We start from the raw sequence: 27,487 nt of genomic DNA on the forward strand, positions 1-27,487 counted from the left end.
ACCCTAACTATAATATGAAAATTCAGTTTTCTATTTTAAAGCGTTATACCACGTTATACTTATTAACTTATAAAATTATTAATGCTTTTAATAAGAATTTTGGCATTTTATTAGACTTCTCAAATATATCAATATTTAATAAACGAGGTAAATGTACACGCGTGGACACAAATGTCTTGATGTCTTCGAATGTTCCATCCGAAGTTGTATGTGTATCGGAAAAGGCATAAAAAGACAAGATTTGTTCGCGTCGCTCTGACATTCTCGAAAATGCTCTTACTATAGCATTTATTCACTCTAATGCGCTCGTTGCAGTGAGTAGAAATTGTAATAGGAACACATTGGAGCATGTTGGAGCATGTTGGAGCATAGGACGCGAAAAAACCTATAGGCTGCGTTCCATTTAACTCTCACAACATAACGCTCGTGGAATCATTTCATCCTTATTGTTCATCAAATGTTAAACAAGGACAAACGATGCTCGCGAGCGTCGCGAACGTTAAGTGGAACGCAGCCATAATAAGGCGTTTGTACAAGGGTCCTTCGTGCGTACAAAGATCCCGCCATAGACTAAGATAGACCCAGCATGCCCCTATGGTGGAGTGAAACTGACATAACAGTGACGGTAAGAGCAAAAACAACGGATAAGTATCTCTATTCTTTTCCATTACTGCGAATATGCGCGCATATAGGAAAGATAGAGATAGATTCGCCGATGTTTTGCATCTCTCACCGTTCTGTTAGCTTCTTTTATCATAGGGGCATGCTGGGTTTATCATATAAGTCTATGAGCCCCGCATGATGTTCTACTCCTGAGCGTGCGATTTTCAGACGTTACAATTAGACAACTTTAATCGTTTCTAATTTGGAAACTATTGTGTAGTCTCAATATTTTCATATAAGCATTTTGTATGTACCACAAAATCTGTCAGTGAATCGATATTTGAACATTTTGAGACACCCTGTATACCTGGCATTTCTCATCTTTGTTTCGTCAGCCGGCACTCAGACGCGTCTCTCGTGAGTTTACGTCGTTCGTATTGCGACGTGAAGCACGACTGGCTGGAATATCGAACGCGATCGAACGCTTATGAACAAGATTGAACGATCAGGCGCATTTTTTCCTATGCAACGGAAGTGAACAAACGTAAACGGCTGATTTTAATAGTTAACAGTACATCGCTGGTCGAGTGTTTAAGCTGCTGACTCTTTAAATCTGTATGCGTGTGACGCCCTTCGATCGATTCGCACGCGCGCGCATGTGTGTATATGTGTGAGAATGAGTGGGTGTTTGTGTGTACACCGGCCGGGAATTACGTTCTGCATACGGGGTGTCCTCTCAGCCAGGAACGCTCGCCGATACTCCGATATTGGAGATGCTATCGACAACTTTCCATTGATATTTTAGCATCGACGCTTCACGAATCCGAATCGATGAAAAATTCGAGCAAATAGATGCTCTTCTTTTTCTATTTTTCTTATTTAACGGTTTAAATTACGATTGAAGCAGATTGTTTAGTTTGTTACATAATTATACTTTTCTGGTTTATTGTCATTGAATTATCATTCTGGGGATGTAATAAACATTTTCAAAAATAAATTTTTTAAATATCTATTAATGGCCTGCTAGCAATGCTTAAAGAACGTGAATAAAGAACATTGGTATTTTTTTTTAACACAAGTGTATGAATTGTATCTGCTCAGTACAAATTTGGACGAGTTTGAAGTAAATTTTACCTTTGCGATGAATCTTTGATAGTTAATTTAAGTAACTTCATTATTTTTAATTAGTAATAATAAATCGAGATAAAGCCATTTTTATAGCTTGGCTCTTAGTATCTGCGGTTGATAGGATATCCGGTACACGTACATGTTATACATCCTACATAAGACTTATCAAATTGACTAATACGTGCGTCACAATTTTACATGCAGAGAATTACAATTAAATTATCGTGATGAAACGTGCTAGAAAAATTTATTGCGATTATATATTATAAAAAACTGTAAATAATTGATTAATTAATAAAATTATAATTTTTAATTATTAATTAATTAAATAGTAACTACAAAGTATAAATTGATAAAATATTTGCGAGTGTACTTTTTGAGAAATCGCGTATAAAGTAAGAAATGCGCTAAAAATATTTCGACTTGATTTATAATCGTGTTTATATTCCTCACTGGAGGGTTAAATTTTATCTCTGTGCAAAATACACAAGCTGCAATGTATTGTGCGACAGAACAGCAGAATTATACAACGTGAATCTGACAACGTATGTACTTATTGTATAAATTCAAAATTCGAAAAGAGATGATTCTTTTCACCGATATTTAGAATTTACGATCTATTAAATCGCGAATTAAAAATGCGCTTGAGAATACAAATAAAAAATATATAAGTACCAACAAATCCGAGAAGGTCCGGTGGTCATTCTGTGCAGTGCGTGTACTTATAAATGCATAGAATTTTTCAATAGACAGACCAGAAAGACCGGTGCACATGGTAGCTTTTTGTCTAGCGGTTTGCAGGCTAAAATGCAAACTGTGAAATCGTAACTTTGTTGCTGTTTTCCTGTAATTGATATTAATTGATGTAATTGATTCGGCAACTTTACTGTTAAAGGAGAAATATAAAAAAGTATATAAAAATATACGGTTACCTTTATAAATTACATAAAAAATATATTTTATTTGACAACAATTGTAAAACTAAATTTAACATTCTAGTATTTATTATTATGAAAATTGACAATTATGTATGTATTTTTATTAGTAAAATGTTAAATTAGTACATATAGATTTATAGGGTGTCCCAAACTTTTTGACAAGGCATCTAATTCAGAAATTCAATAAATTACGAAACTTTAATAATACATAGAAGATATCCTAACATGTAATAAATTTTTTTTGTTACCTGAATTTACTCTGAAGAGTTAAAATCAATCTTCGAAAACTATCCCATTTTTCGTTTCTGTTTTATTATTCACCAACAGCAGAAGATAAATAAACAAAAAGAGAAAAATTTATTTGTTTTAATAAGATTTATTGATTAGAAAACTATTCATTGTTTAATAAATGATACAAAATGTGTATAAACGAAAGTAGGAGCAATATATTTTCAATATTGATATTTTTGTGATTTCTTTATAATACTATATAATACATTAATACTTGTTTCACTTAATCTATATTTACATTTAGTTGAAGTTAGTCGCTTATTTGATATATAAAATACATAGAAAAATCGGAACGAACTTATTTCAAGTCATTGTTGCCACAGGTAACGATACGTTATTCTTTATTTGTATTTCGATAATTTTGAATTGTTCATGTAATTAAACAATTAATAAGTTTTATTTTAATTGATGAGTTAATAAAATAAAAAACAAAAATGAGCCAATTTTTCAAGATTTATTTTTCTCCTTTAGGATAAATTTGGGCAGCAAAAACAATTGCTTGTTACACGAGTATCAGGGTTCTCTACGGATTTTGCCAGAGTTTCATTAATTTTTAAAATTTTTCCGAATTGAGGACCTTTCCTTGCGATTGTGAATCGAAAAGTTACCTACTATTTTGCAAACTTTTCAATTTTTTAAATTATCCAATAAGCAAAATGTCTAAAATCGACGTATAAAACAACTTCAAAGTATTTTTAAATATGTAAGATATTTCATAAACAATTCTGAAAGATATCTTAAACTGTCTTATGCATCGATTTTATACACATATTCAGTTCTTTAGAAATTAATATTTCGTTAACGATAACGAAAATTGTAAAATTATAGAAGAATTTTCGACTTAGTTTGACTTAGTTTGGTCTACCTGCCCATAAGCGGTATATCACAAAATTTGAGACATCCTGTATAATAATTATGTGATTAAAAAAAATTGTATTACAGTCTCTAATACACATATATAATAACGTTTGTCAAAATACTGTAGTGAATCTTTTTGTTACTAAAAACGTTACCATCTTCTGATATATAATATATTCACTAAAATATAATATAATTAAAAATATATTCACTAAAATATAATATAATTTTACATTGTAACATGATGTGAGATTTTAATGTATGCCAAGAAATTTTAAGAAAAATATGTGATATTCTAAGATATGGTTTCATAGGAAATTTTTGAAGATATGAACTATTAGACGTAATTTAATGGAATAAAATATTTAACCAAGGAAAAGTAATAATACAAAACGAAAAAATATTATAAAAATAAAAAGATATTTAAAACAAAAAATTTGATGCTGTTGAATTAAATGTAATTAAATATCCGTATGTTCATAATTCATAATACTACAGAATTATATTATACTTTGTTAAATATAATATTAGAATTCTATAATGTGTGTAATTTTATTTTAGTTACAAAAATGTATGATATTATTTTTTTAAGAAAAATGAATATAAATAATAAATGTAATATATGTATTTCGTTAATATATTTTTTTTAATTTCTCTGCTTTTTACAAATATTTTATAAATATTTTTTGGTAAATAAAGTAAATATTTTTTGGTAAAAAAAACATATCTATAACATTTTTAACTTTATTTTAGTTATTATTTATAATAATTTATTATTATTTATGTTATTTAGTTTTTAGGTATATTAAATACTTTTAATTTTTTTTTTTTGTATAATGAAAAGATATCACGTTTTATATAAGTTTTTTCGCGTAAATATGATGTTTTTTAAAATTATTTTAGAAAAAGTTATCTTTGAAAAATTGTATTACTTTTTTAGACGTAATAAATATTAGATATTTTTTAAGAAAAATGCGCATGTTATACATGTACAGAATGTTCTAGAATTGATGACACAAGTAGAAAGAAGGTGATTCTACGAAATATTTTCTAAAAAATATTTTCTATGAAACATAGAAAATATTAAATAGACGGTTTAAATAAAATTGTTTTATTAAGGCTTTATTTGTCAAAAAGACAATTTTAAATATTCATCAGATATACATACGTGCATTTAATACTCATTTGTGATTATAAATATAACTAATATCAATGTGTCGAACAATTGAAAAAAAATATCAATTCAGTTTTTGAAAACTTAAAGACATAAAACACATTCGAAAATATTCATACAAGTTTAATATGAAGGCACATTTATGTGTACAATAATACGAGCAATTTTTATAACTGTTTTTAAAATAATGAAATAAAAAATTTTGAAGAAGTAAATATATCTTTGAAGTATTCTTTTAATACTTATCATGTTTATAATTATAAATGTGTGTTAAGTGCATGCGTACAGAAATACTGAAAACTGTTTTTTTAGAAAATGAGAAGTCATGTATAAAAAAAGTTTTATTCGTCATTTTTTTATTTTCTCATGTACGTATATATATATAAAAATATGTGTGTGTGTGTGTGTGTGTGTGTGTAGTAGTAGTAGTAGTAGTAGTAGTAGTAGTAGTAGTAGTAGTAGTAGTAGTAGTAGTAGTAGTAGTAGTAGTAGTAGTAGTAGAGTCTCTTTAAATTTGATTTCTTTAATTTTGATATCCCTACATACGTATTTTCACAAACATTAATGTTTCTTCTATATCATAATATAGAAGAGCTAAGCAGCCCCGCTAGATGATACACATATATACAAGTATATATGCGTATGTATATACATAGTGATATTTAACAGCTTATAATTAGTGTGCGCAACTGCGTTCGCGCAAATATACGGCGATTGGCTGGTTCGTCCTGGGGTAAAGGTATTCCATATAATTTTAGAATTTCGCTCTTATCTCATAATAGGTTCAAAATAGAAAGTCCCATTAGCCCACATCCCAAACGATAGCATATACGATAGCATATATCAATCGGTATTTAGTAATTTTCCAGTATATCTACACACACACACACACACACACACACACACACACACACACACACACACACACACACACACACACACATACACACACCACTATCAATGAGAGAATATTTTATATTAAATTGATCAATTAGCGATGAGAGCAATGGGATCTCTTGTTCAAAATGAAGGAGTTCTACTTTATACATTAGTGCTGTCCAAGATTTTGGATATTGGCTCAATGTTACTATCTATTGTTTTTCATTTTTCTAATGAAGATAAAAAAAGGAACGAGTATAATATATAGGCGTAAACACACTTCATGTCAATGCTCAAAAAGCAAATCTTGGACAGTACTGATATATGTACTCGTATATGTTCATCAACTAGTATAGACATATATGTATATATCAATACAAGATTGGAAAAATTATTTTCTAAAAATAACTCATTATCAATAATCAAATAAGAAAGTAAACGGACAATTAGTAATCGGTGCTGTAAGTATGGCGTTCAAATAATTGACATACATTAATGTTTAAAAAATTGTATTTACATGTCACGAACATTTCGGCTAAATTTTAACTATTTTTAGCATAGAAAAAAAATTTGAATTACATTTCATCACGTAATCCATCATGTTGAATCCAGTGGTCGATCTCCAATAATACAAATAAGTATTTTCCTATAACCTGTTAGCACACTGGATGGTCTGAAAGAATTAAGATCTTAAATGTAATAAAATTAATTGTAAAGTATGAAAAAAATTTTAAAACAACTTATGGGAAAATTGATATGAAGAATCATCTCAGGAACATACAGATGGATGAACAGAGAAATTTCTTATCATAGAAAAGATAGCAATTAGGTTAAAAAATTAATAATAGAACGTGTGTACAGATTGAAACATAAAACCCACGGACAGCCAATAAAACGCAGACTGAACGACAATCTTTATAGTTCTGAGTCAACCGTGAATTACAATTGAGAATAAGTAATAAAAATTGCCGGCTAAAATCATATTTGTTGACTTAAGGATTATATTCTTGATTATTGAATATCATCTCGTTACCATTAGTTGATACTGATTTTAAAAACTTGTTATCGTTATCATTATTTAAAAAAACAAGTTGTTACAGTTTCCATTCCTTTTTCATCGAATTTTTTTATCGACTTCTTTTTTTAGAGTGATATCCAATTATCTCGATCACTTTGACCAGTTCAACACGAGATTTATAGTAATTGTTTATAATTGATTAATCGCAACATAGTCAAACATAACACTTTCTTCTTTAAAAAAAAGCTTATGCATGTTCCATACATATGTATTATACGTGTACAAAAAGTAATAATAAAAGTTATGATTATATTCATTATCTATTGTCTTATAGCTTATATATACTCTTAGGTAAAATATATATTTCGTAATTCGAAATATATGCATTTCATTTTTATATTCAAATTAAATCAGTATAACGACTTTAATATGCATTAGTGTGCACTAGCGCTTCTAATCGAATTCGCCATTAAAAAAATAATTGTGTTAACATTACAAATAAGAAAGTATAACGTCGTTACTCATTCGTTATTAAAAAAAAAGTAATTGTAACGGTAACGATGTTAATTAACGTGTTACTTCTCAACCTTGCCAGTGTATTATACATACAAGATTATAAAAAAAAACCGGACCTGTGAATATCTTGAAAAACATGATTTTTATAAAAAAAAATATTTCCGACAAAAAAGTTTAGAGTTTAAAAGGTCTGTTTACTGAACTTATCTCTCTCTGTTTGACCTTAGGCGTCGCAAAGGTCAGATCAATATCACATCGATTTTTTTAAATGGAATTTTTCAAAATAAGCTACAAGATATGCAATGGGGGTTTCCGTTAAAAAATTGATATGATCTTGATCTGACCTTGGCGATGTCATTTAAGGTCAAACTGATAAGATCAGTAAATAAATCTTTTTAAGCTCTACAATTTTTATCTGAAACTTTTTTTTTATAAAACTTATATTTTCGAGATATTCAGGGGTTCTAATAATCTTTTCATAAATCCTGCATCTATTGAGAAAATGGTGTTCTAACTACTTCGTTAAGAAAATTCTAAAACTTAAGTACTTGCAATTAATTTTACATAGTAATAAATGTAAATAAGTAATAAGTGAAAGTACATAATATACTATGTATACTGTGTATATACTATATATGTAATATACTAAATATACTATACGACAAACGAAATATGAAATTATATTCTTTCAGTTTAATTAGATAAATATTTTTTTGAAATGTTATAATGACTAATTAATCATTATTGAGATAATTTAAAAAATATATTCAAAAATTCTTTACTAAAGTCTCACCTGCGATCAGTACACTATCAGTATTACTATCAGATGAACGCGGAGTTCTATTTTTCGTAAGAAGAAAACCACACATAATAAAATAAAAAGTGCAGTATGAGACTTTTTACTAATATTCTAATAAAATAATTCTTTGAGTGCGAATTATTGGGTTCGAAGATGAAAGTATAGAGAAATACATCTCGACAGTATAGTTTTTTTAGTTTTGTACAAAAATTAATTTAATAACTTTATAATTTTTGGAAGAGAAATATGTGTATAAAATATATAATATTAACCCTTTAAGAAGATCTAATATGACGTCTAAAGCTGTCAACGTTGTGATAATATTTACTTGATATAAAAGCTTTGCGATCTATATTTATGAAATAGTAATTCACAGACTAATAATTTACATGAACAAACACTATCGAGTTTTTAGAATTAGATTAAACTACCTAATTTGATAAACAAAAATGCGTTATAAAAATTTATATGAATGTGTGAGTGTGATATTAGTAATATATCATGATATGTATGATGTACGTGTGTCGATAAACAGACAACTATAGAATTCTTTTAATAATAGAATCAAGGTCAGATGTGACCCCATTGCTTTTTTTGTTAGTCAAAACGGTTTTTGTTCTACTGCAATTATTTGAAGTCCGTTAACTTTATTGTATTTATTTTTTTTAAATAAACAGAAGAAAAAGTTTTATGTTATTATTTCTTTTTCTATCCATTTTGTATATTAATTAGATAAAGCATAAAACACAGTATGTAAAACAGAATCAGGTTAGATCCGACACTCTATCTTTCTGAAAATCTACCATATTATTAGGAGATAATATAATAGCACCTGAAATACTTAGAAAAATATCAAAATTTTTCTTTTACAATATTGAGAGAAGACATAATCTTTTTTCCTATATTTTTGTATTAATATACGATCTAATTACGATCTAAATATGATGATTTACAAATAGTTATTATATATTACTATTCTTAATGATTTAATATTAACGATTTACAAATGGTTAATACTCCTATATTTTCCCAGTTTATCTAATTTATTTATTGTTCTTAATATATATATATTATATATATATATATATATTAGGTGTTGGAATTAATTCGTAGCGTTTTACAAGTGATGGGAAGTACTTTCATTAATGTATTTTTTAATGCTCATGTGAAATAAATAACATTCTTTCATTAAAAAACGCTACGAATTAATTCCAACACCTAATATATATATATATATATATATATATATGTGTGTGTTTTTATATAATACACAGTCGAAGCATTATTTATTCTCAAATTTTTAATTGCTGATACTGAATTGTCTAATTGGAGAGAATTTTTTCTTAAAGTTTATCCTGAAAATATGATAGTCGTGGAACAACAATTGTATTTCAAAGAATTTTTTAATGGAAATCTCTTTCATTTATTAATAAAACACATTACAATTAAGTTTATAAAATAAGTTTGACTAATTTTGACTAAAATATATAGTAAAAATCTTTAAAATATTTTATTGTATCATAACTATTATACTATTTTCGAAGTAAATGTTAAAACAAAATTCTCCGTGTATTTTTTTCTTTTTCTCTAAGTGTAAGCGCAAATGCGCATGTATATATATATATATATATATATATATATATATATATATATATATATATAGTCTATTATTTTTTATTATAAAATATTGTGCGGAAACATGATTTTTATGATTAATGTTATATTTATGTATAATTAATTTTTTAATGTGATATTATGTTAAAAATATCTGTAAAAGCGATAGTTAATCAACTTCGTCGTAAGAACAGAAGATTGATTGATTACGTCGCTGTCTTTCTTCTTACTGTACAACAATATTTTTTCATTTTGTTTGCATGCTTTTTTCTTTTTATCGATGTAACAACAGTTTTTTAATATTAATTGCTTTTCTAGGATTATGTATAGTCGAAATTTGAAACATATTTTTTCCGATGATGTTTTTAAATGAAAATTTTATAATTTGGGTTTGTGCAATATCTGTTCATGGAGTACATAAAAAATTAAAACACTTTTATTATATAACAAAAATCATAGCTAATGATTAAATTCATAACAAATTTACAATCAATCTAGGCATTATAATTGTACTCTCAAGTTGCCGTCTTGCATAAAAATATAATATATGATCTATCTCGCCATTTTATATATATATATATATATATATATATATATATAAACTGAGCTCAAAATATAACTGTCTCTTGATTAATATTGTAATATTGTAGTTATATATTAATTGTACAGAGTGTCTCAAACTTTTTGAGATTTACATCACTTGGACAGGTGGACTGGATTAAACTGAGTTGAATAGTTCTTTCTATTTTATAATTTTTGTAATAGTTAACAAGATGTTAACTTTTAAAGATTGTCAAATAAAGCCCAGTTTTTTTATTATCTGATTAACTTGTGGTTAAGCTTAACCTTCATCCAATGGGCTTCATCCATGACATGATCACAAACGAAATCCAATGGATAAAACATCAAATTAAGTCTAATCACAAATTAACTAGATAATGAAAAACCGGACCTATGTGAGTAAAATCGATGCATAAGACAATTTTAGAATATCTTTCAGGATTCTTTATGAACTTATCTTAAAGATGTTTCTTAAAGAATTCTTAAAAATATTTTAAAGTTATTTATTCGTCAAAGTTAGTTCTGCTCATTGAGTAACTACAAAAAATTGCGAAAATTTCAAAATGGTAGAATAAAACAATTTACAATATACAGGTCCAAACTTTTTGACTCAGTCCGTTTGCCCACAAGCGATGTAGGCAAAAAGTTTGAGATACCCTATTATAAATTTTGTTTTTTTCAGGGATATAATAAACACATCACCTATACAAAAAGTAATTTTTTGTAAATTGTAAAATTTTTATCTTACTAGTAGAATTGTATCGGGAATGCGGGGTCTCTCTACAATAGAAGTCGTAACAGTCGTAGAATCTTAAGTTGTAGAAAATAAACCAATCACTGTCGAATATGATAATCGACTATGATTGTCAATTTTCTACTTAAGACCCTATGACTGCTATGACTTCTATTGTAGACCCAGCATAAGATTGTGCTAACTAAATGTAGTCAAATCCATAAATGCGGACTTGCGGAAATGCTTAGTTTTTGAAATATTCAAAATTTATTTAATTAACTTAATTATTTGGTAAAACATTTACATAGTCAGCTCCAAATGACCTCCAACTGACTTGACTTTGATCTTGACCCTCAAGGAAATCAAGATCATTGATCTTTTCTGTTGCTCGTTATATTATCCATTACAAAGTTAAGGACAAAAGAATTTTTTCTAAATAGTATGTAATTTTCGAACACAAGATATATATTTTAGCAATATTTTCCCTTGATGGAAGGTGGGGTAAACCTTATTTTGCGTAGAAAGTCGTGCGCCTCTGAAGCAGGAGAAGAGGTGGGGTGAAAGTCGCTTCGCGTGGAAATCGTACACCCCTGATGCATGAGGGGGGAGGGGGTGAAAGTTGCTTCGTGTCAATATACAATATTAATATAAAAGTCAACAAAATATTGTAATTTTTAATTCTAATTATTTCTTCTTCAAAATCTTCGTCAAAATCTTTAAAAACATTAATCAAGTCAATCAAATAAAATTTGAATATTTCGAAAACTAAACATTTCCGCATTTATGGATTTGACTACATTTAAATAGTACATGTAAAATTCATGTAAAATTTCATCAAAATCAGATTTGGATAGTATACGGAAGTTGAACCTTGTATTGTCTTAAATTATATATTAAATTATTCAAATAACAATTTTTTTGTATAATTTATATGTTTTTGAATAAATAAAAAATATTACAATTTCTGTAATAATAGTATTAGTATAATTTAAGATATAAATTTTAGTTAAAACTTTAATATTGTATTTACTACATTTTTTTATATATCGAGGAAATTATAGCTCTAAAGAAAGAAGTAGTCTTATTATTATACAATATAACATAATATAGCATACGTAATATAGTAATCATCTTTTGAGTTTAAAAGTCTCAAAATTAGTGAAGGAAAGGCTTAGAGACTGTCAGTAACTTTATGTAAGAATCCAAGAATTCCGATTATGCCTTTGCGTAGCCATCTTGGCGTGGTTTCACGTCCGTAAGTTTCACGTCCGTGGTTTCGACGAAATAGCCGAAAAGTTATCAGAGCCAGGACAAGAGAGGTCTCTCTCGTCTTTTCCATAATACGTTATACAAAGAATACTTGAGCTTTCATGGTAATCGTTATACGATAATCGACATATCTTTATCTACTTTCTGAGAAAACGGATTCGTTGCAAGACCTGAGTTCGCCGAGTCGGCGGAGATTATTCATTTGAAACTTGCAAATTATAAAAGCACTCGAGATTCTAAAAGTTTCAGGGTGAAAAATAGGGCTTTTGTAACGACAATCGCCCATAGATGGAAATTATAGATGCGCGGCGTGGTGCGCGTTCTTCTCCCACTTTTCCTCATCGTTCTTCTTACATTATGGAGCAAATTATAAGAGCCACTTTGCGCGACGTGGACGCACTCTATGTTCGTTGCTAGCAGCGTAATAATTTAGCGGACGATGAATTTCCTATGGGCGCGTCGATCGTCTGCGAACTCCCTGCGAACTTCGGTGCGATCGAACACCCCCGCGACATAACTGTTGTTCTTTTGAATGAAGCGGATGCACCGGTGCGCAACGTTCCATTTGCGAAAAAGGGTACCAGAAATAATCGATAGGCTTTTGTGTTAAAACGTGGAACTTGAGATCAAAGAATGCGCAATCAAGATTTGCGAAGGAAAATATACGGGCAACAGCGTCTTCAAAAAAAAGGAATAGTTATTCATGTATTTATTCAGTTGTTATAGAAAATTTCGTTTATTAAATTTGTAACACACCTTGCGTTTTACAAGACAGTACACAACGTATACAAATACAAATTAAAACATCGATAACATCAATGGTTTAATATGTTTTGTATTTATAATATCGTGACGTGCGATACGTGTATATAATTTACATATATAATTGTGAAATACTTGTTACATTTTTTACTCGATTTTCTTTTATAACGAAAAAATAGAAAGAAGGAGAGAGGAAGGGAAAGAAAGAGGGTGGGAAGGAGGGGAGAGAGAGAAAGAGAGAGAGAATTCTACACTCTTTCACCATACAATAACTACGGCCCTGCACGACGCTTTGAAATTACAAAGCACCCGCAAGACTGTATGAATACCTTCTCGGAATTATTCGAAGCGACGTTCCCTCCGAAGTCGACCTGCATCCACCCTCTTCTTCTTCTCCTACCTTTCCTGCTCTCCCTTCAAGTATCACCTGTCTCTGAAACGAACTCTCCGAAAGCGTATATGAGCACGCTTGATGCACAATGGTCCAACTTTACGAAGGCTTGCTTCGAGAGAAAAATTACATTTAAGTTTTTTGTACAAAACTGACAATCAGTAACTTTTATAGTATTTTATAATAACATGTCAATCGACTCAATAAAATTCCCGAAGTTTAATTCGACATTTTTGTATCCAAAGATACAAATAGTTTATGTTACTGTCTCGCAGGCCGTAAAATATATAGTAGCACATCATTATTGACTTTATAGTATACAATTATCTTTTCTACGTAGGGGATTCTAAAGTCGTCTGTATGTTTTACTAAATATTTTTCAAATAAGTAGATATTTGTCTAACTGCCTTTACACCACAGATTAAAAAATCCTTTTTCACAGTTAAAAAGTAAACAACAAGTGTAGCCGGTTATCTTTATGCCAAAAACAAAAAAAGTTGTGTAGTTTTTATCGGCTTCTGACGTCGACTTATAACAATATTTGCTTTATATGAAAATTTTGTATACTTTGTACATATAAAACAATCTTGATTTGAACTAGACATAAATAATGTTGAGTTTTTTTACGTTTAGATCTTTAGTGAAAGATTAATTAGTTAGAAAATTTGTACGTATGTACACATACGATATTGATGTGCGACAGTAATGTGTCAATGACATGTAAATCGTATGTGTGTAGATTCTATTGAATTGATAAACAGATTCCCTAAATACAAAATTTAACAGAAAATGTTTATTTTTTATTTTCCGTGAGTTGATTCACTGAGTCTGAGAGTTTTGAAAGAGAATACTTTATATAAGTTGACTATAAGTTAATCTAAAAAGCGTGAAAAGTATCTATTGATTCCTATGTTTAGTCATAGCCATAAGAATACAATTATAATGAATAAAATGATAAAATAAATTTTGTTGCATTTATGAAACTGAATTCTCAATTAGAATTAATTGCAATGTCCTAAGTGTTTCGGTTGCATCGGAGCGTACATATTTCTTCTTTATGTTTTTTTTTTTAGTTTTGTGATACGTTACGACAAAGAGGGATTCCGCGATCCGATGCTCGGCCCTGGGCGATTCGCTGCTGGACGAGAGAGCACACCGCTCTAAACTCGCACAATAATTTCCCCCTTATTAGCCTGTCGCCCGTCGCGATCGATCGAACGTGGATCTCCACGATCGCGCATCTCCATTCGTTGTACGGTGGTTATGGCAACGCGCGACGCCGCTGGGTGGCTCTCATGAGGACCGACAGCAACGATAGAGCGGGATCCGCAGCTTGGGAACCGCATCGAGAGACGGTACATATAATATATACGGGCGATCTGACGTTCTGGCATTAGAGCTCTATGGCTACACACGCGACGCTCTATCTCTCTCCTTCCCTTCCGACTTCCTCTTTTTCGTTCTTGGTTTCTCTCGTGTGTCAACACGTTTCCGACGCCCACAACGCCCGAGTAACGCATGCGCCTTGCACAACCTTATCAATCTTCGCTCTATCTTTCTCCTTTTTCTATATACTCCCACCCCCTTTGTTCCTTTCTCTCGTTCTCTTTCGAGATATAAATGCCTGCGAGTCCCCCTTTTTGCATTCTGAATTTTTGCCACAGAATTTGGAGTACGTCTTTCCGTAAGGAAACTGTCAAGATCATTTTTTTTATTTTACAAGAGATTAAAAGTGTATAGAGATTTCGCGAGATTAGCTTTGGAAATAATAAATAAAAAGACATTTTTTTTTAGTCATAATTTAGATTATTTGAGAACAATGTGTAGATAAAAAAACACATAAATAGATAAAAAAAGATCAATATGAACAACTTCGATGTACATATAATATACATATTAATATATACTGACATAATATCATTTATTTATTGTTAATAAGCAATAATTCTAGTAAAAGAAAATATAACGAAGCACATCAATAATTGCTATTATAAATTAGTGCATAATAATAGAGAATACGTTTGTAATACTCCATTTTTTCTTCTGCGCCTTTTACATATGTTAGTTCTTCCTTTTCCTCTTAGCTCTCTCTTCGTCTCTTTTCCAGTCGCTTGCTAGATACGTCCCTGTCTTTTATATGTACTCTCTTCTCCGTGTCTCTTCGCTAGCGAACGCGGAATTTTCCAATTCACAAGGGTGCATAGACGATGCGGGTCGTCGACACGGTAACATCTTTGATGTCACTCGTCGGCGAACGTGCTGCTAGCAAGAAAAATTTCAGGTTATATCGCCAATCGCTTTATGCCTACTCCACACTGAACGCGATGAGCAATGAGCAACGATATCCAATGAGAGCTCAGTTTTACATCGTCACGTGAGAAAAAGCAAAACTTTCATTGGATGTCGCTCGTTACTCGTCATTCCTCGCGTCCAATAAGCAGTGAAATAAGTGTTACTCAAAGATATCTTTTCACCTCTATGGCTCTCCCGAAAACACAAACCTAACAAACTTTTTCTCTCTTTCTATCTTCTCATTCTTTATCTACCTTTTCTCCAATGACGGATTTTAATTCCTAGGAACCTTATTCCACCATCTGTAATCGAAATGACATTTTTTTACGAAAACAAAAGAGTATAACTTATTATATTTATTATATTTATTATATTAGTAAATTATTGTTTCACTGTAATATTTCATTTTGCGTTGCTATGAATACATAGAAATATTTGTTATGCTTATGTGTAATGATGGACGATACGTGATAAGTTTCTACATCGAGAATGTTAAAAATTAAATTATGAGAGATTAATCGATTCTTATAATAACTGTGAAAAAAATAACGATATAGAATTCTGTGAAACGTTACTTATGTGGTGGCTTTCAACGTTAACCGGGCTCGCGAAGGTGGCTTAACGGTAAATCCGGCACTGGTCCTCCCTTCCCTTCTTGTCTCGCGCTCTCCGTCCTTATACCATCACCCTCATTCGTACGATACAGCCTTTCCCCTCCTCTTCCGTTCCCATTGCACATACCAATTTTCCAATTGATAAGGGTGCATAGTTGATACAGAGTGAAGCAACCCTATTCGTTCTGTATCCCGCTTTATCTTTCACGCTTCTCCGTTGTCTCTCTTTGCTCTCCTCCTCTTCCTATCCTACCTCCATTCGATCCTCACCTTTGTCCCTATTCCGCACGCACCTTGTGAAATCAGTGCACGGCTCTGTCGTTTGAAATATTGACAAACGGGCCGTGTTCTTTGTCGTACGAAGACGCATAATTGTGAATATCGCAACACACAATTTTGCAAGTACCGTCCCGTAAGACGCTTTCCCGTGCCCGCATCGATATATCGTCATTGAGAACAGAAAGCGGAGCTCCTCCCATTCTCTCTCCCTCCCCCCCCCCTCCCCCGCGTTACAAACGCGTGGCACGAAATCCGCGTTATTTCGCACGCAACCTCGCACACGGACACAGATTTCTTCGAAGAGATCCCACGTGCGCAGATCTGCTCACCTTTTCCGTAACGCTCGCGAACAGATAGCGGAATTGACATCGGAAAGCAAGAAAGTATCCGAGATATTTTGCTTTATTCCTCTTTTAAGATAAATCTGTTATGTTTCTGCGTAAGTGATCGAATAATGAAGAAAAGGGGACGTATATTGGAAACGTATATCTATCTCTTCCTCTTTATTTTTTTATTATCAAACATTATCGATTCGGTCAATGTATTTAATTCTTATCGGTTTTTTAATTCTAATCGCCAAAATTTAACGTATCATATCATGCGTAATAAACGAAATTGATGCCCACATATCATTCTGTTACGACATGCGATATCTTAAAGAAACTAAAAATCTTCTCGAAGAGCGTAGAAACCTTCGACCATCGGCCGACTTAGGCCAACGAATCGGAAAACTTAGTTATCGATTTGGGATCTCCGAGAACATACGAGGTAGAGAGAAGGGAGAACTCGTTCCTGCTGAGCGCGGGCTGTACGCTCGTTACGTAAAATTAACAGTCATGTTCCGAAACTCACTTTCCCGTCTGGGATTTCGGTGGAGGGGGGGGGGGGAGAGAGGGAGGGGCGAGGGAGAGAGAACGCAGGGACGAAACAGAAAGAAGGAAGACATTACGAGAAAATGAAAGGTATAAAGTAAATAGCGAAGTGGGGGAGAAACGCCTTCTTTTCCTTTTAACTTTTCCTTACGTCTCTAAAAGGACGGATATTCGGAAAGAAAGAAGAAGAAAGAAGCAATCGATCTTTACTATACCAAATTTGACGTACCGCCTGGCACGATATCGTCTAGAGACGAGTCGTGAGAAAGAAACAGAACGAAAGATATAAAGCAAGAGAAAAGACAGAGAGAGAACGAAAGAAAAAAAACAAAACATCTTAAGCTTTGTCACTCGACGTGACGTGATGCACTGTGATGACGCACTCACGAAACGGCTGTTGCATTGCGTGATGCCCGATCCGCAGCTCTGTGTGTTGATTTTGGCTTAACTCAGAGAGTTATCAGCGTACTCGGCGTGCTCGGCCATGATAGCGTCTATGACGAGAGAATGGCGCTGCGCAATGGCAGGCGCGCGATCGTAGTACGGATCGTAACACGTATAGACGGTGTTACAGTATCATCGTACGAGATATAACTTCAAGTAGAAGAGATTCGACGTCGATAAGAGTACCTACTTACGTGTAAAATTCCCGGGTAGAATTTATTCCACGTCCGCAAAGCTAAAAAGTGAACGTAAGCGGTGCGCACGCGAGAGTCGCTCGCTCGATATTGTTCCGCGAGTTTTGGCTGAGAGCCGCTCAACGATCATCAGTGACGCGTGAATCTATGTACGCATTTTTTTTACGCACTGTAAAAAAGTATGCGAATTACATGAACGCCATACAATGGAAAAAGTATATCAATAATAAATGTATAAAAATTATAAATTCATTTTGTAATTAAATGCACGGCGTACTTATATATTTCTATATCATACACATTTGTTTACATAATTTTATATATCTACTATTTTTACAGTACAAGATAGATTTTATTCATCCAATGACTTTTCCACGAACAACTAAACCATCACGTCGCGTCGTAAGTCAATAGAATTAAAAAGCGCATGCGTTAAGTTGGATCCAAATCGAGCAAACGAACGCGAATAAACACGAATAAACAAATTTCTTCGATGAGTATGGACGAGTGGCGCGACATCGCGAATACGAACGAGACTAAACGTATGTACATTGACATTGAATGTATTTCGTCTTATTTCAATGGATATCGAAAGGAAAGTTTGTCACGTTCGTAATCGTTCGTTTCTTGCTAACTTGGTTTAGATTAGAACTATAAATATCGAGGGATAATAATGTAATATTCAAAACAATTATTAGCTAATCGTTGAAATATCTCTATGCTTGGATTATCTAAATAAATTGAGAGAGAGAGAGAGAGAGAGAGAGAGAGAGAGAGAGATATTTATAAAATTAAATCTAATTCGAATTATCAAACTAAAAAAATTAAACAAAAATAAAGATGAAATCAAGATTATTGAAACGTTTTACATGAAGAAATTTAATTAAAATAAAATTATACAATGTACACTAAAAATAACGTACTATTAAAAAAATTTTAATTATATTTTTATTACAATTGCAATCAAATTTGACATGCTTCTTAAAGATATATCTGTTTTATTTCTCGTATAAAAATATTATACAACTCTCTTTCCAATGAATAATTTGAATTCGAGTTAATAAATTCGCGAATTTGGTTATACGCGATTTTTTGAACATTAAGATCCGAATCATTCCGAATATAATTCGGTTATACATACCCAAATAATTCGGCGAATTAATTATTTTCAGAATATTAGTAAATTGAAATTTGTAGATTTTTAATTTTATAAGCATCTCATTCAGTTCGAAAGTCGCGTTGTTCACAATTCGTGCGACATTTTTCGCTTTTCCTGCCGTCTATTTCTGACTATCGTTACTTTTTACGGGAAAGAAATACCACTGTCCTGTTTCCTAGATAGGAAAATTTAAAAAAACGAAACAAAAAATTAAGGACCTATGTGTAATTTCAGGAAAACTGAACTCTTGGGCAAGTACTATTTGACATATAAATAAGAATTGCGACACGCGCATTAATCGCTGCGTTTAGATAGTTGCCAATCGCGATAGTTAAAAATCTCGTTAACGCGTCGCAGCTCGCAACCATGGAAATCTAATATTCTAATCTCGTCGAAACGATAGCGATTTCAAACAGTCGCTTCTTCGGTATCCTCACGGTATTCTTTACGCGCACGGGCGCGTCACAGAGTGTGTGTTTACTCAGTTTCCTCAGGGCTGTGTCAGCGAGTTCTCTGGATCCCCGTGTGGGTGCGGCTTTTTAGAGGAAGGGGTCCTCGTCGACGCGGTGCTCTCTCTCCGTAGAAAGAGAGAGAGAGAATAGACCCTACCTTTTTTTCTCTTTCTTTTTCTTCTCTTTTTCATTCGAATGGTCCCTTCGTCGCGCTTACGGCTCGAGCATCAGCACTCCCTCCTGTAAGATCGCCCCTATCTTCCTTCCTCTCTGTTACCCTCGTAGAGATATTAAGCCCTGTGGCGTCCCAGGGCTGTACATTCGTAGGGATGAAACTCGCGAGAGAATCCTTCGAATCCCGATGTCGTGTCGACCGGATACGATACGTGCTTGTAATCACGGAGCATATCCGAATAAAGCGATTTCGTGTTACTTATCAAAAAAGTGCAATCTCGTAAATTACTGAATCCTTAAAACGCCAGTATCGCTTATATACGATGAAAACGACAATAATAATATAATATAAGATATTGACTCGTATAATATCGCCGTTGTAAAGTAAGTCATCAATAACTTCGATTCTAGTGATGTTTATTCACGCGACGATGACGTTTTACGTATAGGATAAGACTACTGATTTTTTAATGATATCTTTAAAATTTCCTATTTGTGTACGTTTCTTACGTTTTTATATTCATATTCATTTCACAGATTATTCTATGTCGCGTAATGTTTCATAGCTAAACTTTGAAAATTGTAAAATTTTTTATGTATAAAACGCGCGCGCGAAGATAGATAATATACAATAATAGACTTCGAAAGTAACAAATATCTGTTCTGAAGTTTTTACATACACAAAATATGATAATTTAATCTGATAAATTGACCTAAAAATGCGCTTCATTTCTAAATTAATTATGAAATAAGAATTTCCTTTTGTTTTGGAAATAAATAATTCTGTATAACAAAAATAATTCTGTTGAACATTGATTTTATTTTTTCGCGTAATATAAAATTGATTTTAAGCTTATTCCTTATTATCTATTCTAATCCTTTTTTTAAATCGATGAAACAAAACAACATTCGATTGGAATGATATTACTAACATAGGAAAATAACGACTTGAAATTGAGAACGGCAGGATTGGAAAATAAAATGGCACTAATTGAGAGATTGCTAATAATAATAATTTGCACTTTTTATTAATGAATTTACGATTAACTGGTGCATTATACGCGATCTATGGAATTTTAGATTCGATAACGAATCGCTTTGCGCGCTTTATAATGGAATGATTGTGTGATTGTGTTATTTGCGTCAGTGATGAGAAATGTGTATATCAAATGGAGATATATTTCGGTAATAACTTGGATAAGAGAGTTTGTAGTGTTTATTCCAATTGTTGCGCTGCCATAATTCGACTGGGACGTATAATATCGCTTTTATATATGGCGTATATATGGTATATTACTTTCTAGCAATCTCGCTGTTTGATTCCCATGAGTATTGGCGAGTATCGCTAAATTTATCCGTTATTAAAGTTGTTAAATATTATAATCTCATTTTATAATTCTACAAATGATATATCTGATTTAATAATACGTTGACTTGGACAAAAGTGCACTAAAAGAAAAATTCCTTTGAATAGTACTAAGTAAATATTTCTTTACTGCAAATAAATATTCAAAAAAAGAAAGTAATACTTAAATCAAGTAATGTATGTTTACATTAAATTTACAGTAAATATTTATTTGCAATAAAGAAGTGTTTACTTACAATTAGTACTATTGAAGAAAATATTACTTAGATATTTAAGATATTTTTTTCAGTATTTTTGTACACAAAAAGAATGGTTTTGTTGAAATATTAAAAAATTTAGCTAGATACATTTTATTGAATTATTAAAATAATTATATACTCAAGATGCTCAAGTTGATTGCTAGAATGTCAAAATTTTTTAAAACAGTGCTTAGCATGCTTGAATTTTCTATATAATTATTTTGGTCCAATAAAATTATGTTCAAATTTGCATCTATCTAAATTTTGAGATTTCAGCATTTCGTTCTTTTCGTAATAAAAGTAAGATACGACGTTGTGTATCATGCGCAATATTTTTTGAATAATAATTTAATTTATTTTAATTTAATTTAATTTATTACGTACGTAAAGAAATTTATGTACGTATGAATATGATAGAAGTCAGCACGACTACACTGCAACTAGTACAATGCTTACTAGACAGAAAGATAACTGATAATTGAAATATAATTGAAAATGCAATTAATTTAAATATAATGGAGAGTGTACTATAATATGATTTTAGAATTTTTTTTTGGTAAGGATATTTCGTGACAAACTACTATATCAATCAGTTACACAATCACTACTTCCTTATCATATTTCAAATATTCTACAGAAAAAAAGATTCTTTAACGTATTGCACGAAAAATGACAAAAATCGAAAATTTTCGAATTTTCTATTATATATGAATTGTATTCTAAATACATTGCTAGAATGTTACCTACTTTCAATTAGGGAAAGTGATACAAGTTAATTTCAAATACTTCCTAAAGAAAAATAATACAAGAAAAAAAAATAAAACAAATCAAAATAGGAGTAAAGATTGTTAAGGATAACATAACATAACAAAAATTATCTATATTACGTTTAAAGAACTTTAAACAAATAATTTGTGATTAGTTTTAAGTTATAACTTGTGTTTAACTTCTGTTACTTAACTTCTGTTGCCGTCATAAATAATCAATTCTAAAATACAATTTTTTCCTCCAGCACTCCCTTAATGTGTCGGTTATTGTGATTTTTCAAATTGCGTACTTTATTCAATTATTACAAATTTATTATTACTCTAAAGAAGACCATATAATATTTATTGAGGACGTAAGAAGTTTATTGAATAAATAAAATATATAATTTCACTATCTATATTTTTGATATTAATTATACAAAATAAAAGAAGTTGGAGAAATTGCTCGAAGAAACGTGTCGATAACTAATGTCACCACGGTATATGTATAATTCAAACAATTTTTAGGAACGTGAACTACGTAAGTTAAAATATCTTTCAATTTTGATAAAAAAAGATATAGCAATTAGCTTGTGCTTTTATATGATCGATTCTTTAGATTGTAACAATGTTTTTCACTATAGAGAATGTTCTTTTAGAGAAAGGCAAGAATAATTAAATAAAACCTAGCTAACCTAGCAATCAGTCTTTTTCTGTCCTGTTTTTATGAATAATTTAGTTACATATTAACAAATATATAGATAGAGAATGACAGATTCGTAGATTCAAATAGATTTAATCGCTCCTATCGGAAATCTTCTGTTCTTTTGATGTGTTTTTTCGAATTCATTAAAATCCGAATTGTTTGGATAATTTGAATATCTGAATTCGAATAATCGAATATCGGTGACTTAATCATTCAAATATTAATAAATCTAAATCGTATTTACAATCTTATATTGTAAAAAATTACAACAAGTATGCATTAGTGTGCAGTTTTTTGTAACAAGGAAAGGTAAAAATTATCCACTTTATTTAGTACAAATGTTGACATGTATCGTTATAAATTATACAAATTTTATACTCATGTAATCTTAAGTACCTTTTTCACAATGTAATTGAAAGTAAGAATGTTGATCATAAAATTACCGAGGTTGCATTCCAAAATTTGACTCTGTCAATCCGAGTATCATTTTATCCTTGTTGTTCACTGATTGTTGAACAAAGATAAGAATACTCGAAATTAACAAAATCAAGTTTTGAAATGCATCTCTAGATATTAAATATCTGAAAAGAATATGACACCGGATATCCGATATCCAGTAGACAATTATCCGGCCGAATGCAGGATATTTTCTGTTCAAAATTCTTAAAAAAAAAAGGGAAAGCAAAAGAAAAATAGCGATATAATAATTGGATATAATAATCGGCTGTGGAACAAGATTGTTTGCAATACAGTTTCAACAATGCTTAGCAATCAAAGTTTAATATTAATAGATTTTTCATAACGAACAGTAATTTTCCAATGACAATCATTTATTTCGATTATTGACATAAACCACCATAACTGTGCAAAAGCACCATAAGTATGCAAGAATTTTAACTGAAAAGAATAAAATTCTAAAATAAGTTAAAAAATTCACGTGGTTATCAATTTAAAAAACAAGATACAAAAAGAGCATAAAGAACCACACCACAGGTTATAATTTGTGATATTTACTTATTATTATATTAATTAAAACATTAAATGTTTCGGCCACAATCTGGCCATCTTCATATAAAATTTCAATAAAATTCTATATTAATGACACAAACTTTCAAACTTATAAAATTTCAGTCGGGTATACATATATAACCGGATGTTAATGATAATATCCAGTTATCCGATCAGATAATAAAAAGTAATCAGATAATTAAAGATAATAAATATCAGATATCGGATATTTTCCGGATAGTTGAAAGTCTCTAGTTGAAAGTCCTGAAATCTGCACGTGGTACTTGACGTTGTGCGTCCGCACCTGTGATCCCCTTCTCAATCGTTCGTCGCACTATGGATAGGGGGCACGGGGTACGAGGCACGGGAATGATAGTTCCCCCACCTTGCGGCTGGCAACCCCCTCCACTCCTCCGTTCCGCGTTTCGGAGCTGCTGCTCAGGCTGAGTGCTCAGTGCTCAGTCGGATTCAGTTCGTGCCGTTCGTGCCTTCGTGGCAGTTCGTGGTGCGTCACTGTCTGATGAGGTGTTGTGTCTTGAGTGCGCGGAGAGACTCGCAGTGTTTCGCTCCTGAACTCGCGAGTGAGCGAGGATGATGCGCGCGCTCTGAAGCGAGAGTGTATCAGTGGTAAAGCGTGCGTGTGTGCGTGCGTGCGTGCGTGCGTGCGTGCGTGCGTGCGTGTGTCGTACGTCGTGCACGCGAGTGTTTCCTTCTCCGCTTTCAGTCGGTGTGTCATATACTACGCCGTGCATGTCCGCCGTCTGGTCTTAATATCGCCGTGGTTTCTGTTCTCGCACTTCTACGGCTGCTCTCGTACACACATACACGCACAAAACACACACCCGTAGATACGGACACACGGACGGGTGCGCGTGCGAGTGAGCGCACGTACATAGACGCACGTAACACGTACACGGGAACAACACGACGTGGAGGCATGACAGCGACGCGGGAGTGTTACCCCATACGGTAGGACAAACTCTATACATCGTGTTCCTCTTCTTTGTGATAACGATTACGATTCCGACGACGACAACGACGGCGACGGCGACGACGGCGACGGCGACGGCGACGGCGACGGCGACGAGGACGAGGACAACTGAGAGCTGGGCGGTGACTAAAGACTCTACACGGCGACTCTATACGGCCTCGGTATCATTGCAAATGCGTAGAAGTGTACCTCGGGTCGTTATGACCGCGACTTGACTACAATTGTTTTGTCCGAATCGATACCCACTTCGACTGCCGTGGGCACTTTCGTATGCCACACGAAATGCACACGGCGAACGGAAATGACGGACCTTCGTGTGATATCGCATATATCTTTCTCTTTATCTCTCTCTCTCTCTCTCTCTCTCTCTCTCTCTCTTCTTTCTCTCTCTATACATTGCAATTGTCGAGAGGACCGTGTCACCGGTAACCGGAGCTAAAAAATTTGTTATTTATCTATTTATCTTACCTCTCCTCTATTACACATTCCGCCCGCATTGTTTCTTCTTCCAGGAAAATTCAAGGGCTTGCTGCAACAGTGGACTATAATTCTGCTTTTTATCTTTGATAAAAACTGAGTAAATAAAGTCTAAAATTAAAGTGATGGAAAAAATACCAACGTCGCAAGGTAGAACTATGTTATGAAACTCAAACTTGGAAAGTAAATGAGTTAGAGTTTATTTACTCCGTTTTTATAAAAAGTAAGTTAGGTCATTGTCGCAGCAAACCCTTCAATTGTTCTGTCATCGTCGCGAACGTTTCAGAGTTCTGCTGCCGTCATCACCGTTGTCGTCGTCGTCGTCGTCATCGTCGTCGACGACGATCGTTGTATTACTGCCAATTCCGTGACACACGCGAATGCCAAGGAGTTTTTTCCCGTCGACGACGTAGCTCCGCAACTGTTTTGCTCGCTTCACCGTATTGCGCCGTTCGTAGCGTTTTGGGACTTGTATTTTGCTTAACGCGAACGAGTCCTCGTCGACACTATGCACAAACGAAACCTCTCGTACGTACAAACATACATACATACAGACGTTCATACAATGTCGTCAACCGATGTCGAGTCCCGCGTCTCCGTCTGTCTCTCGCGAGACGTAAACAGGGAATGAAAATCGGAATGATTTCGAATTCTCTGTCGCGCAAACAGTCTGTTTACTCTCGCGATGACGAGGATACGACGGGAACTGGGAAGTGTCGTATCCCCGACGAGGATACGACGGCGATCGAGTTAATCGCGATTTCTAATATCTCGGTATCTCGCAGAACCCCGTGCTCGTTGAGCTCTCCCCTTTTTTTTCCTCGTTAAGGACGTTAAGATTAATCGTGAGTCAGGCACGTTAGCCACTCGATTGATCTCATCGGGATTATACAGGGCGTCCTGAAAGTATCGATTTATACACGGTGTTATCTATTAGAGATTGTTGGTCATCCACATTTAAACGCCTTGTGATTTTTCCAAACGCTTTATGCTTTTTTTCATTGCTCGTGACTGTTTTATTAATAAAGATATATTTTCATTTACTTGGTAATGTTCCTTCGCTATCTATAATATCTAGCGTTTTGATTGAAAACAATTTTTACAATATGATATATCGTGTTTATAAAAGTTATAAAGCAGTTATAAAGCAAAAGAATTGGGTTGAGGGTATGCTATATCTATAATATATCAATACAGTGTGAACGTTTAAGAGTTAATGGGTGGATTCGGAACAACCGTTTACTAAGCGCAGGTTGTCGTTCTGGATTGTATTTCGAAATGTTATCCGAGTGTCCTCATGTATCGTCTTATCCTTGTTTAACATTGGGTGAACAAGGATAAAATGATAGGAAGTATCGTTTCCGAACGCAGCCCTGAATGCACACAATGCGGCCGCGTTTATTTAAAATAAGATCGTTGCGAAGGTTACCAAAGTTACAAAATTTCTATTTCATACAGGGTGTTAAATTTAAAGTTAAATCAGTTAGATTAAAGTGTTATTATTAACGAAAAGATAGATTACGAGAGGCTGCTGCCTTTGTAATTCTTGAGAAATTTCGAATTTTTAATTTTCTAATAATTCCAGATAACTCTCTTAAAATATTAATACTGGAATTAAATCAGTCTTAAATGGGATATTTCATCGTTTGTTTTTGTTCAAAGATCGACCAATGGTTTTTACCGATTTTAAATAATTCCGAGACCACATTTTTGTACATTGATGTATTCATTAATATCTAATATTTTGCAGTGATAAACATTTATCTTCTATTATTACTGGAAGATTATTATACGTTGTAATCCATGGAAAAGTACATTAACTCTGCGCTCGAGATGTTTGAATATATCGCTTGAAAAAGGTCACAATCGAAAGAGCATGTTTTTTCATTGAATGAACACATGGCTTATTTCTCGCTTATTACGCTTTCGGTCATTATCGC

The 27,487-nt window shown here is 32.4% G+C and overlaps 1 protein-coding gene across 5 annotated transcripts in view; it reads left to right on the forward strand.

Moving 5' to 3' along the window:
* The window catches only part of mura (ring finger protein murashka), an 83,714-nt gene that overhangs the window by 3,591 nt on the left and 52,636 nt on the right, over positions 1–27,487 (forward strand). Inside the window, exon 1 of one of the 5 annotated variants that reach the window (XM_087406653.1) lies at positions 24,427–25,231. The exons of 1 other annotated variant lie outside the window; for it this stretch is intronic. Coding sequence is in view for 1 of the 4 variants with exons in the window: in XM_011068050.2 (XP_011066352.1) it covers positions 25,017–25,048 (32 nt within the window). In the remaining 3 variants the exon portion in view is untranslated. Of the gene's footprint in view, positions 1–24,426; positions 25,232–27,487 lie in introns of those variants that run through there. 3 more of the 5 variants (XM_011068049.2, XM_011068048.2, XM_011068050.2) reach the window with 3 other exon arrangements.

Source organism: Acromyrmex echinatior, chromosome 5, assembly GCF_024713525.1.
Source record: "Acromyrmex echinatior isolate Ae372 chromosome 5, ASM2471352v2, whole genome shotgun sequence".
In the NCBI taxonomy this organism is placed as follows: Eukaryota; Metazoa; Arthropoda; class Insecta; order Hymenoptera; family Formicidae; genus Acromyrmex; species Acromyrmex echinatior.